The following is a 15,093-nucleotide window of genomic DNA, read 5'->3' on the forward strand; positions in this document are numbered from 1 at the left end:
TTTTGAGAAAAACATGGTCATGAAACCATATTGTTAGCCCCTAGAGGAGATAATCCTGCGAAAAGAAAAACAGGAGAAAGTAATGCAGTGTAACCATATAGTTACCCCCTAGAGGTGGTTTTTTTTTTAGTTTTTTTTTTTTAGTGCTAGCAGGCCTACTGCCATGATAGTACAAACAAGGTCTTTAAAACATAACTTTTCCCAGCTGTAAAACAAACGTTCTAGCCATGAAAAAGCTTAAAAGACACTGAATGGTGGGGGGTTATTTTGGGGTCCCCACTAACCTAGTGTGGGGATGCAGAGATGATGAAGACAGAAAGAGCGTTTTGAAGGTGGTCCCATTTTTCTAGGACCACCACAGGCTGAGTAATGAGCAAAAATGTTTTGTAAAAGTAATGCCCTGCAAAGCATTTTGGGGCAAGTGTTTGTGCTGTGAATATTATAGTAGGTTGACTGCAATGCTCAGAACAGCCCCTACCACAATGAAAATAGTATTTGGAAGAAACATGCTCAAGTAACTAAACCATAGTCAGCTCTTAAGAGAGCATAACCTCATGAAAGAGAAAGGGAGAACGTAATGCAGTGTGTGTGTGTATATATATATATATATATATATATATATATATATATATATATATATATATATATATATAGCCACTAGAGGGCATAGCGCATTACATATTTTCAAGGCTACAAACAAGGCCCATAAAACATAACTTCTCCCAGCTGTAAAGCAAAAGTTCCAGCCAAGAGGGAGCTTAAAAAGATAATGAATGGTGGTAGGGGTTATTATTTTGGAGTCCGCGCTAACCTAGTGTGGTGACCCAGAGAAGGTGTAGACTGAAAGAGCACATTCTGGTGAATGTTGAGGGTAGACCCATTGTCCTAGGACCAAAAATGTTTTGTAAAATTAATGCCATGCAAAGCATTATGGGGCAAGTTTCCCTGCCACAAATATTTTAGTATGTTGATATGACTGTAATGCTTGGAACAGTCCCTAGGGGAAACCACAAAGAAAATAGCATTTGTAAGAAACATAGTTATGTAACTAGATATTTAGCCCCTAGAGGGCATAACCACTGAAAAAGAAAATGGCAATAAATAATGCAGTGTGACCATATATTTAGCCCCTAGAGGGCATAGTACACAACACATTTTCAGGGTTAGCAGACCTGCTGCAATAATATTACTAACAAGGCCCTTAAAACACAAGTTATTCCCAGCTATAAGACAAACGTTCCAGCCATGAGAGCGCTTATAAGGACACTGAGTGGTGGGAGGGGTTATTATTTTTGGGCTCCCACTAACCTAGTGTGGGGACCCAGAGATTACCTAGACAGAGAAAGTGTGCCACGCTTAATGTTTTGATTGTGGTCCCATTGTCCTAGGACCACCAAAGGCTGAGTTATAAGCAAAAATGTTTTGTAAAATTAATGCCCTGCAAAGCATTACAGGGTGCGTTTCCTGAGTGCAGTGAATATTGTAGTATCGACTCTCCCACTGTGCCAGGACAGCCAGACACTTTTGCTTTGATGATTTCTGTTCTACGTAAACCATTAACCAATTTCAAGTGTTTTAAAGGGGAGAGCCACAAGAAATGACTCCAATTAGGTAACTAAACAATGTGACCAGCGCTCCAATACCGCCAATTAAGTTCACTCTGATGCGCTTGTCTGCACTATGAGCACCATGCAGCACGAAGGGGAAAGACAAAAGGGAAAATAAAAGAAAAAAAAAGTTCACCCATGCTGAAGTATATTAGCAATTGTGCAATAATCCATTCAACAGAGGCAGTCTGCAAGGCATGACAAAAACAGCGTCAAGGCGGGGCAAACTAAAGCATTTACATATGACAAACGATTTTTGAAAGGCAAGCCCAAGAACGAGTAAAAGTCATAAGCGTGAGGTGGACAGGTGAAATTGCTTGCACGCCCGAAATAAAAACACCTCTGTGCATTCCAAATAAATGCAGATTTATAATTTTGCAAGTGCCATCAAGAAGTAATGATTAAGTTCCAAGCATTTTAATGCGTTATTCTCATTACCACACAATGTGCGAAGTAAGCTGCTTAAAAGTTTTTCAGCTGCTTAGTGGAGGCTTGAGCACTGCCCTACAGTTTAAGCTGTTCACCTAAAAAGGTGAAACGCTACGCTTAATTCGCAAGGAACTCTTATCAATCATTAAAATTGCAAAAGGACAAAGATGCCACTTAATTACAGAGCTAGAACGGACAGAATGTGTTCTCTAATAGGATGCTTATGCACACAGTTGGAACTAAGGAAATTAACTGTAAATCATATAGGGGATAAACGCGAACAGCAAAATATTTCTAAAGACTGCTCATTAACTTGGTCACATGAGGAGAAAGGGCGGTCGACCTAAACTCTAGGACTAGGCAGGGTATTTTTAAAACTGAACAAAGGTGGTGAGCCAAACGCAAGTTTTTGTTTTATAAAACCCCCCCCCCCCCCCTTCCCCCCTTACTAAACTAAATTAAATACAAATAAAATAAAAAAAATAAAAAATGCACACCGGGTATGGGGCAAGTAAAAGCATGTTTGGAATTAGAGAAAAAACAGGGTACATTAGGACCAATTGACCAGTAAAGATAATAGCGGCATGCTGCTGCCCTTACACCGTGTATATATATATATAGCCTTTGTACTGAAAGTGAAGAAAAAAAAAAAAAAACTACATTTTACAAAATTATATATAGGTCTTAGAGCTCTTGTTTTATGAACATCAAAGTACTTCTAATTGCTGGAGCTTTAGGGCTAATCTGCGATTTCCTTTTGAATTTAATAGGGTTAGTGGGAGTAATCAGGAAAATTTGTTAGCTTTTTGTCCCATTTTCAGAGCGCCCAGCACTAGTGTCATGCCCACAGGAAAACCGTTCATGCCAGAGGTACTATTCAGAGGCCAGGGTTCCATCTTTAAAATAAATAAAAAATACCTGGGCCAATTTAGGCTCAAATTAAAGTTTTAGAACACATTTTGCTTGATCCCTTTGTAGCCATAACTGAAGGGAAAAAGAAAAAAAAAAAAAAAAATTCACAGAAATGTGAATAAGAGCAGAAATATCGGAGAAATGTAAAGCTGGGGCATCTACTCAAATTTAACCTGGAAGGAGGAAAAAAAAGATCTTTTGAACAACATTAAGCTGAATAAGAACGCCAAAGGCCTCACCATGCACAAATTAGAACTTATAGAGCTGGTCACTTATATCCAACATAATACCCCTTTTCTTGCTGCATAATTGACTCAATCCTGTCACATAATTTGGTCCCCTCATGACGCACAATTCCAGTGGCCCCTCGTATAGCGCTGCTAGTGGTTATCAGATGGGGTACATCCTTCCACAACAGAGTGGTACGGTCAGTATGACTAAATGGAATTATAAAAACATGATCCTCTATACAAGATAGAATGCCGGGACATACAAGTGTGCTACACCACCGACAGAGAACTCAGGACTAAATGCCAATGTGCTTACAAAAACTTGTATAATCGAAGGTGGCGAGTCGTGAATAATGGATACATTTATTCTGGCGTCAGTACCTGAAACGTTTTTAGAGATTTAGCGCTCTTTAGACAAACCAACTAAGTCAATATTTCTTAAATAGAAAATAATGGTCCTTACGTTCCACTACAAAACGCTGAGTAAGTATAGCATGCCTTGCTCACAAACTAAGGCAGGAAATAGCACAGGCAGCAATTATCGGAACTTACTCCCAATTCATTCAACCTCCCCCCTCCCCCCTCACCCCTTTCACAGAAAACATATCACAGCCGCCAAGAAGAGCTGGATGGCAATAGAGAACCGACTAAGACTGGTGCAAGGGCTTCTATGTGTCTAGGACAAAGAGAGAGATGATTGACTGAGAAAAGAATACAAGCATATTTTGAAGGAGGCTCGGTTCTACAGTACCCGAGTCATGTAGGCAGACTTTGGAAGTAAGTTTAGCATGGAAATATACGAATACTAATAGTTAATGTGTGGCGGCCGCAGGAAGTGAGAACAAACCATGATTAGCATCTGATTAATTGAAATGAAAGAGTAAAACCCAATCTAGAGACTATGCAGTGTCTAACTTGGTAAAATGCACAAGAAATCAGCCCAGGAGGCCTGAGCGGCGGCAATGCCTGGAGAGGGCCTCTGGATGTGGTGAAGGGGCATCAGTGCTCAGAGTGGTTCCACTTTGGTGGCCACTGCGACACGACACTCCAGTGGGGGCGGGGGAAACCAGAGGTCTGGTGGCAGGCTGCTTGATGTGCTGGAGGCCACGACAGAGACCTAAGGGCGAGTGCCCTTCCCCCAGAAGTCAGTGGTCCTAGTGTCCTCTCCCCTTCCAGAAAAACTTTATCCAGTGGCAGCTTGGGAGCACCCTTGCATTGAGAGGCAGGGACACTGCCTTAAGTCTGCTGGAGACATCCGTAAGTGTGGCCCTGAAGTCTAACTGTGGCCAGGAGACCACTGTCAACGTGGTGAGAAAGGATTTCTGAATTGATCGGAGGTTGCTCCATGCATGGGTCAACGCCTGCAGGTGACTGCAGAGAAGGCGGTGCTCTGGAGTTGGAGAAGCGTGACCACACACCCAGGAAGACTGATCGGTCAAACAGGGCGCTGACTTCTCTGGCTTGCAGGTGGGAAGAGTCACTGCTGAGCGTGCTGCCGACTACTGGTCTGGTGGGTTGCCAAGTGGCTCTAGGACAATGGGGAGACCCAGGAAAAAGGATGTCAGCCCATCTGCGGACACACACGCAGGGGTAACCCAGGTTGAGGGATTGCCTCCGGGATCTGATCCAGAGCAGACAGCCCCCCAAACCGGGGCCTTCTCAGGTGGACCATCACAACCTGCCTGATAAGGTTAAAGCCACTGATGTGATTATAGAGGGGCTTCGACCAGCGCAGTGCACCATGCTACAACAAATGCATGATCTAACTGAGCTGGTGCGGATCTTGGAGCACACGGCTGAAGAGGCAGAAGAGCGCAATCATGTCCAGACATAACAGGGCCAGCCCCAGGTGGGCAACTTGCAGCATTATAGAGACTGTGACACGTTGCTTCAGAGGGCACATATGGAGGGTACCTTTCATTTTGAGAATGCAACAGTGACCAGGCTCCTTGATTTCACTGCGGCTGTACAGGCTAGGAGAGCTTCCATTACAGAAGTCGAGAGTGGACTCCTTGAAGCAGGACTGCAATATTCAGTGTTTTACTGACACCTTCCAATGCGTGGGAGTGGTTCAAGAGGTACCAGACTGAAAGCATGGACGACAAGACGGTAAAAGACGCACCCAGGCTGAGCCAATGCATGTGAAGACTGCATTGCGGTCCGACGAGTACTGCACAAGTCAGAAAACCGAAGGAACAAACAGCTGAGGACAGGGAAGCAGCTTTGCTGGCTGCAACTGGGCTTACTGGAGGGGGCTGATACGTTCCTTTGGGGTGATGTGCAGTGGGCTGTATTTTTATTTGTTGGCCCTCCTTGGGGAGGTGTACAGGAGTGGCCTGTGGGAGGTGGACCACATTAATTGGCCACTGGAGTGTGGGAGTCATTTAATGGCCTGCTGTGTGGTGCTGGACTGGCTGCAGTGGTCCTCCAGTTGCTGGCGGAAGTGACTTTCACTATTTTACATGGATAGGACATGTATAGCTGGTGCCTTTTATGTGCTGCTTGGATTACTCTTGTTGCTGAGGTGGTTGAAGGCAGCTGGCTGGGATGGGTTGAGGCTGGGGTGCAGGTGTGTGCTGATTGAATGGCTTGTTCACCCCCATACCATTGTCCACTTCCGCTTGGATAGCAGTAGTTTAGTAGACTTGAGGTTCACCAGGTCTATGTCTGGGTGGCTGGCCACTTCTGGGGGTCGAGAAATTGCGATCCGTTTGCTTGGTTCTAAGCTTTGGGTATCCTAAGTTGAGATGAGCTGCAAGGAGGGGGAGGGGTGTGGGAAACCTGAGTGGATACAGGATGGGGAGTACAGGAATGTTGGCATTACCTCAAAGTTTAGATTGAGGACATGGAACATCAGGAGCATGGGACCCGATAAGGAAAGGAGATATGCGACGGCGGAGAGGAAACTGGTCAGCTACTGACTACTGGGTCCATGTATGCACCAAATCAGGAGCAACTGGCTTTCCTCTCCGTTTTGTCTACACAACAGAGTATGAGTGTAGATGGAGACATGTTCCATGGAGGAGATTTCAAGTGCATGGCTGATAATTACTTGGACAGTTCTATTCCACCCTGTCGGGAGCTTCTACACATTGGGTGGCGAAGGGATTCACGGAATGGATGGGTAGCTGGAGGGTAGAATATGTCTGGAGGTCACAACACACATTGGAGAGGGAATGTTATACGGTTCCTACTAAGGTAATAGGACAACAGAACTTCAGAATGTGGGAGACAACGCCCATCCACACCATCAAACTTTCGGCCCAATTCCTAGCTAGCTCACAGTGCTTCATGGGGTGATAGTGATTACGGCAACCTGGACATGACACCGACTCCCCAGGAAGTCCTAGAAACAGATCTCACCCTTTCATTCGATTACTCATGCATGCCCAAGTGACAAAACACAAGATATGTTTTCAATAAAATTAGTGAAACAATCAATCTTGCATAAAGAGAATGAGCTGCGATACAGAGGCAGATGGAACAAAATGAAGCAACCAGCCTTACGAACATGCTAAAGACAATGAATATTCCAGCCATGGTCAATAAGATCTAGAGGTTTCTACGTAACCCTAAGGTGATACTGAGAGCATAGCGATTGTACCCTTCTGCCTGCCCCAATGTATAGGATGAGCCTTAGCCTTATACCTGGAGATACTGTCAGGAGTCAATCTGCAGTGTGGATGGCAATCCTCTCTGGAAGATTACTGTGCCAGAAGCACAATCCTGATGTAATTCTATACCTGGATTTTAGAATATGTCTCCTAAACAGGCAACACAGGAGACAAGATATTTTGTGCAGTGCTCTTAGCCTTGAACAAAATGTTCTGATAACGTTTTAAGAAAAGGCTAACTAAACAGCATATTCCTACAAGGATACCATGCAGGCAAAGTGTGTAAAATGTCATTGCTAAAAAGGGATGCAGCTAAAACGCGTAAAAGACAAAAGGGGGGGGGGGGGGGGGGGGAACCAACTCAGGTCCAAGTGGTCCTCACGACAAGAATACTCCTATAACTCCAGCCTACATGTGCTGCATGTCAGTCTGGATACATTTCTTTGCCCAGGGGAGACTGCCAATCCGTTAAGCACATTCAATCGGATCGTAGCCCATTGTTGATGCACCTCCATATGGAAGAGGATTGCCTTGCAGTCCCCTTTGGCGCCTCTGCCTCAGTGCACTGGAACCTAGTGAAGTGGTTTTATTCAGCCCTTGCCTGGATAATTAGGAAACCCCCCTATTGGCATTGCGAAAGAAATGAGAGGGGGATCTTGTGTAGGGGCACACCAGACCGAGAATGGGTAAAAATGTTAACCTACCCGCAGAGGGTCTTTCGTAACACACACCTTTATAATTTAATTCAGTAGTCAACATACTACTATTGTTGCTGTCAGGGCTTCCATGTTGTGATGTGGTGCCCCCATGAGGGACAGAAAGATGGGCCATAGGATGGCGGGCGTCTGGAATGGTCTACCTCTGGTGGTTCTCACTTGGTACTGCGTACCTGTTAGTGGGGACTGCTTTTTGATCCGGACTTCAGGACACATACATGCCAAAGTGGGCCTAGCCCAACAGTTTAAATTGTTAATGTTTGCAGATCTACCTGTACCTCACCAGCAATGCACCTCGGAAACAAATGTAATGACACCACACAGGGGGCCGATCTACCTCCCTGTAATACTACATAGATACTATGTAAGGAACATGGGGATACGCTGTTCTGTAGGCTGATGTGATCATGTACACCATATAGACATGGTGGAATGGGATTCCATGTGTTATGAAAACCTAATAAATATTTTAAATAAAAAATAAAAAAAAAAAAGGGAGAGAAGAACAGACCAGAAGCCCTAATCTGTCATTACTCTATAAATCTTTATGCTAAACTTCAACTCCAATTTCGAATACAGTGAAGATTCCTACAAGTTTATATTGAGAACTTTTATTCAGATGGAAGCATTTGACAAAGGTAAATACCGATGCAGATGTCTTCGAAGTCATCCACGTTATAGTTTACAATGTGTGTCTCAAAACAATTTCCTTCCTGTCCCCACTCATGAACTTCGTGTAACTACATAGTGAATAACCACCTCCACATTGCTCACCTCATAAGACCAGACGCATTGCACTCCAGCGAACCTCCGCACACATCTTCCCACCTCCACGTCCTCATGAGTGGTGAACATTTCTCGTAAGCATTCACCGATGTGCGGCACCGTCCTTCTTAGTACCTCACGGCTCATAATTACTCCAGGGCCTCCCATGCAGAAATTCTCACCTGGTTCTAACGCCAGCTTGCCCATTTCTTCAGTTGTGCCCAGCCCTGTTTGGCCAAGGAACAAGGGTTCACTGCTGTTTAAACTCCTCAAGAAACTCTCAAGCCTGTCACCTTTAATGTACACGTCGTCATCAGCTCTCATAAACCATTCGTATTTGTCCAGATAGTGGTCATGCATGTATTTAAGCATCATGAAGGATTTCTTCTGGGGTGGGTAGGCGTCATCTACGCCAGGAAGTGGTACTATCGGTATTGGTATGGAGGTGTCTGAACCCTCGCTGGAGAAGAACTCAACCTTACCAGGAATCGTACTTGCCCAGGTTCTAAAATGAAGAAAAAAAACAAAAATAAATAAATAAAAAACAGACTTTATAACACAATATAGACATCAAACTTTTATAGTAAGACAAGAAAGTGGCCAATTCAAACATAGCTGAATGGCTCTTTGAAATGGCAGCCACTTGATTTCAATCAAAACATTTCAAAAATAGGGATTTGCAGAACAGATTCTAAACCGTGCAAAGAAGTATAAAGAAAATTTTGTAATGTGCCCCCAACGTCTGCCAAAGACTTGCAGGCAGACCCACTATCTAACGTATTCAGGGGGAGGAGATTCGTCCATAGCATTTCTGACTGTCCCTTCAGCAACCTTATTCCGTAAGAAGGTGTAGAACAAGGCGGTCAATGGATTTTAGGAGCCGAAAAAATGTTTCTTCCCCAGCAAAGGCCTGCCTGATATATCTGATTACTCTGCAAATGTGTTCATTGTAAGTGAGTAGCTTAATACTACGCTTGAGCAGAATGACGAACATAATGTGGGTTTTTGGGCACTCGTTGCCTGTGCACGAGGACAATATTTTTAGTCTGCCACCTAATTCTTCCAGTTTCTCGTGTGGAGGTCTAGGATCTGCAGGATCTCCTCTATGCTTAAGATACTTGGTAATTGCAGGCTGATAATGCTAAAAGATCAAGTCATGTAAGAATGCCACCATTAAAATGTACTGACAATTTGCAGAGAAGGTGCCTGTCAAACCAAATCTCAGTATTTTGTTTTTTGGTAAGAAAAATTAACAAGCGTTGTAACCATCTGCTCAGATGGAGGTAGAAAGGGCCAAATACCCCTGGTGTTTTAATGTGGGCATAAAAGAGGCTACTTTTGCAGGCATCTAGTCACAACACAACTAGAATACGACAGAACAATAAGTATTGCACAACAGTCCTTTTAAGAGCTACAAGAAGGACCAGCATTACTGGTAGAACTGCAACTTTAACTACGACATTTAAAGGAATGCAGTTCTGTGTAACTTGCAGATTTGTTTACGAGCCAGGTCCAACCAAGTCAATGCGAAGGGGAGAAAAAAAAAACCACGAGAAGGGCGAGAAAGCTGAACAAAGGTCAAATGGTCGAGTGAACTATGGCGCTTTTAGGGAATAGTGATCACCACTGCCATTCCACAGGTACCTTCACCACTGCCACTCCACGGGTATTTTACAATAGATTACTGTAATCTTACTCTGTAAAAAAAAACCATGCACGTCGCTGAAGGATTGTAAAGTCCAAAATTCACTCCGTTCAGGGAAGATAAATAAATATAGCGATTGCCAGCTTTCACGGAGTGGTTCTTCGAAAGTTCAGAGAATGGGCGTGGTAAGCTATTCTCGGATGTCACAGGTATGTAACAATAGAATCCAGTCTCACAGGATTTCAAACGTTGCTCTGGGAGGTCACGGACTCTTAAAAAAGAGAAAAGGCCACCCACTGGAAGATAACCCATCCACGAAAAGTAATGTTTTCAGTATACCGTCCCTAATCCACGGTTTGGTTACAAATGTACCCTCCCAACAATGACAAAGACTATGGGGGTCATTTTGACCCTGGCGGTACGGGACCGTCAGGGCTAAAATGACGGAAGCACCGCTAACAGGCTGGCGGTGCTTCCAGGCGTATTACGACCGCGGTCGCACTGCCGGGGGTATTCTGCCACTTTTGCCCCAGCGGTGATAATACGCCTGGGCAGCGCTGCTTGCAACGCTGCCCAGGGGATTACGAGTCCCCGACCGCCAGCCTTTTTCTGGCTGTTTGCACTGGAAAAGGCCCCATGCACCTTTTCACTCTCTGCTATGCAGAGAGTGAAAAGCACGACAGGTGCAACGGCACCCGTCGCACGGCTGCAACACCGCCAGCTCCATTTGGAGCCGGCTCCTATGTTGCGGCTGTGATCCCCGCTGGGCCGGCGGGCGAAAAACAGGTTTCCGCCCGCCGGCCCAGCAGGGATCTCCAAATGGCCGCGGCGACAGTGCGGCCGCATGGCGGTCAGATCTTAGAGGGCGGCATCAGCCGCCCGCCAAGGTCGTAATGACCCCCTATATTACTTAGTTGGAGCAGTATATAGGGGCAGGAGACTACCACATTTGTTATATGCAGCAGTTCCCAATTTCAGCTGGACTACTCTTGCCATAATGACTGAAGGTCCGATTCCCGCAAAGAATGTGTTGGTTCAAACCCCTTCAAGGGCCCAGGGGAGGCTCGTTGGAATAGTTAATTTGCACATGGGATTGGCACACGCAGAAATTTTGCAAGTATTTTTCAGTACGTCTTCGTCAAGGGCAATTGGATCCACATAGAAACACCCCACAATATGGCTGCAGTTTGCCATTCTGTAAGCAAAATACATTTCCAATATAGAAATGAGTACCAACACCCAAATGGATGGGCTGCGGGTGGGTGGTTTTCTCCATGACGAAAATAATTTTCTCTAATGGAGAAGCAAAAATGCATTGTAATTCACTTTGTAGCCACTTTACGCATGCCTAGTTTAATAACTGTATTTCGCATGAAGTACGAAAGTTTTCAATAATACTACTACACATCTTCAGCATGCGTAAATGTCCAGAGGTACTCCTGTCAATCGCTACCACTACAAAACGTACTGCACATGTAGAACTAACCCTTGAGAAGGAAAAGTCTTGCTTTTTTCTAAAACTGTTTAACTCTCTCCTTGGGAGTAAAATATTCCACCTCTTTTCACACTTCCTCTGGAAACTGACTGCTGGTAAATCAATGACCTGAACACCGTTATATTCATTCCTGTATCCATGCAGCATGCCCAAATAGCATCAATGGTTCGAAGTCAGATCTGAACTCGCCATTATGCATCGCTCAGTTCTCCCTATCCACATAACACACACAGCAGCTTCACGGCACTACTACACAATAACTGATACATACGCCCACCCTGCAACACCATCATACACTCAAAGCTAAAGGCAACATTGCAAAATCCTCTCCTGCCCGAAATACACTAGCAGGCCTTAGATTCCACTTTAAACACCAAACCATTCCGACTCCAATACTTGAGAAGGACACAGGGACCCCGTCCTCTAAACTGTCGTTAAAGCGTCATTGTTTTAACTATTGTTCTGATAAGGTTTAATGGACTGACAAAAATAATAAATTTTATACAAAAATGATCTTGTAAAGATCTTCATAAAACTCTTGCAAATGATAAACGTATTAAGACTATCGCGACAGTACCTTCTGTAATAACCATGCATCCTGGCTTGTACTTTTATTACAGCAACCGTTTTAATGATACTTTTCTGTGTTTTCGCATTGGATTTTTACCACTATTATTTACAATTTCATTTGGCAAGTTAAAGTGTAACAAATCTGACCCATCTTAAAGTACAGCCATCTATACCTAGTTGCAGTAGCTAGTCATCTACTCTGATCCAGACTGAACGCTGCAGATAGCAGTCACATTTACATGCAGGTCAAAGCAACCTCTATACAACGAAAATGTAATGGCCAGATCTGAAATCCAGCCAGCAGCGGCACTATTTCCCCTGATCAGGTCTAGAGTAGATAATTACTTCAATGAAATAAGTTTATACCGTGAACCAAGAGAAAGAGACACTGTTCAACTACAACACTGCGCCCCCTTGCCTTTGCCTCAACCATGCCTAAAGAGACACTGTTCAACTACAACACTGCGCCCCCTTGCCTTTGCCTCAACCATGCCTACCCCTTAATCGGACCTCCACCTTCCCCAGACCAAATCCATGCCCTATCACTTCACTCACAAACTTTTCAGACCTGCCACCTCCACTACTACAGAAAACGCACCAGAACCCCTATACTCCGCACTACCAGCACCGAAGGTGTCTGACATTAATGTGGTATAGCCAATCACGCGATAGATCCCACTGCAATAGGTCATATTCCGACTGATAACTCCAGCACTGTAGAAGATCCAGTAACCATTCCGGGATCGCTGTTTTACCCCAAAAAGCTGTTACAATAGACCACAAGGACAGTCAGTGTGTACGCGGAAGAACGAACAAAGAGGGGACAGTGACTTTATCTCTCTGAAAGGGAGAGTCAATCAGGACTGAAATTAAAATATAAAATAAAAAAACCATTCAGCAAGGGCCTAGCACAGAAACCAATGACTGATGTTAAGAACACCGGCCCAAAAAAGCAGCCCCCTGACCACTCCAACTACACCGATCTGTGGGCAGAGATGGCCGCTCTGCAGGTACTTCTTCCCAGACCCTGGGTCACTTACCTGTGCGCCGCCAGCGCTCGGCTCCTCAGGTACTTCTGGGCGGTCATGACTCCCACAAAGAGGAAGCTGCTGTCCCGCAGGCCGCGCTCAGGCCCCCCGGCCTCCGGCCCCTTAGTCCTCTCAAGATCCCAAGATGCGGGTCGCCCACAACGCCCAGCCTCCGATCGTGTCCTGCGCCGGTGCCCCGAACCCCGCGGGAGCAGCAGGCGGGAGGCGAGCAGGAAACCGAGCACCAGTCCGAGCAACACGGAGAGCCATGAGCGACGGGGGCCGCGACCCGCCATGAAGGGCAGCGAACAAGGGGTGGGGAGACGAAGCTCCGCAGCAGGCAGGGGCTGCCTGCGAGACCTGGATGCCCTCACCGCGTCATCAGGGAGCGGAGCCCCGACTGATGGGGATTCCGGAAGCCCGGGAGGGGATGCTCTGGTGGAGGCCGGCTCAGTAGCCAGCGGTTCCCCCGCCGGACTTCAGCTCCGCCGCCTTGAGCTTTGTTAAAGGCCCCCGCGCGCCGCTATCAGTGTCCTCTAGGCGGCGCTGCGGTCTGGCTCCGAACTCACAGCAGCTGGCGCCGCGCGCCGTTCTCGGCGTCCTGTAAGAAGCCGTCGCTCCGAGTCTAATTATGCCAGGAGGAGCCGCGAGCAGCTCTTATCCGGCGAGTCCAGCCAGCCGACGGTCCGCGCGCCACCCTTAGCCCCTCCCCTCCCGCTAGTCAAGTAGAAGAACGGCGCATCTAAAGATCTTGTCCCTGTTGGGCCGCCGTCCATGCCGCCTGATTGGACACAAGTCCGTACTTACAGCTTTCACGTGGCTGTGGGAGGAGTAGGGGTGTGGAAGGCAATGGGGAAGGGAGCGTGTCTTCAGTGAACCCCAACACCTCTCTTTCATCTATTATGCGGATTCCCACGTTTCAGTACACCCCTCCACAACGTCATTCTATTCGCCCACACTTATATCCATCAAAATTCGCTGCGCTTGCACCCTGACACATCTGTCATTATATTCACACGTGCCCCTCACCTCCCGCTACACTTGCTTCTCAACATGCATTCCCATGCCAGTCTGTACAGCTGCAGCACACCTGCAATTTTCAGCCGCTCACACGTTTGACCCATAGTCCTTTACACCTTCATCCCACAGATCCACAAGACCGATATGCTGCATGCTCACAGAAAACAATACCGTGGCAGTCTCGCATTATCAGCTCCAGTATCTGTTCTTGCACGTGGTTTCCCGTGTTTAGTCATTCTTCCGTTACTCGCATATTTTGTGCTGATATGTATTCTCGTTTTACTTTTGTTAAGGTCTCAAAATTTAGTGGATTAGTCATTCACTATCCATCTTGGTGTAGACTTTAGCGACGTCCAAGTATTTCCCCCTATCCTATCCTTGCTTCACCCCCAAAAAATCACTATGGGTACAATACACGTGTTTTGTGTCCGAGATCCTCACACAAAATCAAGGAAACCCAGCACCCAAGAACCCCTAGGGAAATGCTAAATTAGAAAAACTGTTGAAAGCAGAGAGGTTTGTAATGTAGCTTTGATGGAGTATCATTTTCCTACGTTGCTGGTGATGGCTGTTCTTGGGGTCGCTGTCATTAGTACAGCCTGGCAGCGTTGTCAGAGTCATGGCACCTTCACTCCGTCGTGTTGGGAATTCCCCCACAGACTGGAGTCTGGTTTATGGTTGTTTGAGTTGGAAAATCAGCTGTGTATCAGCAGTGTCGGTGTTTTGTTTGTGTTTGGTGTTAAAGTAGTCAGTATTTTCCCCTGTTTCCAACTCATGCATTTAACATTTTCTCAGGCTCCTTTGGTAGCAGACTATTGCGGCCATTCAAAACATTTTTGAATGTCCCATGTGAGCCCCATTCTCTGCACCACCGGTAAGCCTCATACCATGACAGAGACTATGCCCTTTAGAAGTTTGACTAGCTTCATCATATTCTACTTTCTATCCTTTCCTCAAATGTTTCTTTTTTGACACCTATATGTCAATGAACATCTCTGTTCCTAATCTTACTAGAGCTGGCCTTTACAACCGGGCGCATTACTACCGATACTGCCTTGGGAA

The 15,093-nt window shown here is 45.7% G+C and overlaps 1 protein-coding gene across 1 annotated transcript in view; it reads right to left on the minus strand.

The window, feature by feature from the left end:
• The window catches only part of CHSY1 (chondroitin sulfate synthase 1), a 31,033-nt gene extending 17,287 nt beyond the window's left edge, over window positions 1-13,746 (minus strand). The window contains exons 1-2 of the mRNA XM_069222804.1: window positions 13,024-13,746; window positions 8,283-8,778 (exon numbers count right to left, since the gene is read on the minus strand). Coding sequence (XP_069078905.1) covers window positions 8,283-8,778; window positions 13,024-13,307 — 780 coding nt within the window. The 5' untranslated portion in view covers window positions 13,308-13,746. The remainder of the gene's footprint in view (window positions 1-8,282; window positions 8,779-13,023) is intronic.
• Window positions 13,747-15,093: the final 1,347 nt, after the last annotated feature.

Source organism: Pleurodeles waltl, chromosome 3_1 (assembly GCF_031143425.1).
Source record: "Pleurodeles waltl isolate 20211129_DDA chromosome 3_1, aPleWal1.hap1.20221129, whole genome shotgun sequence".
In the NCBI taxonomy this organism is placed as follows: Eukaryota; Metazoa; Chordata; class Amphibia; order Caudata; family Salamandridae; genus Pleurodeles; species Pleurodeles waltl.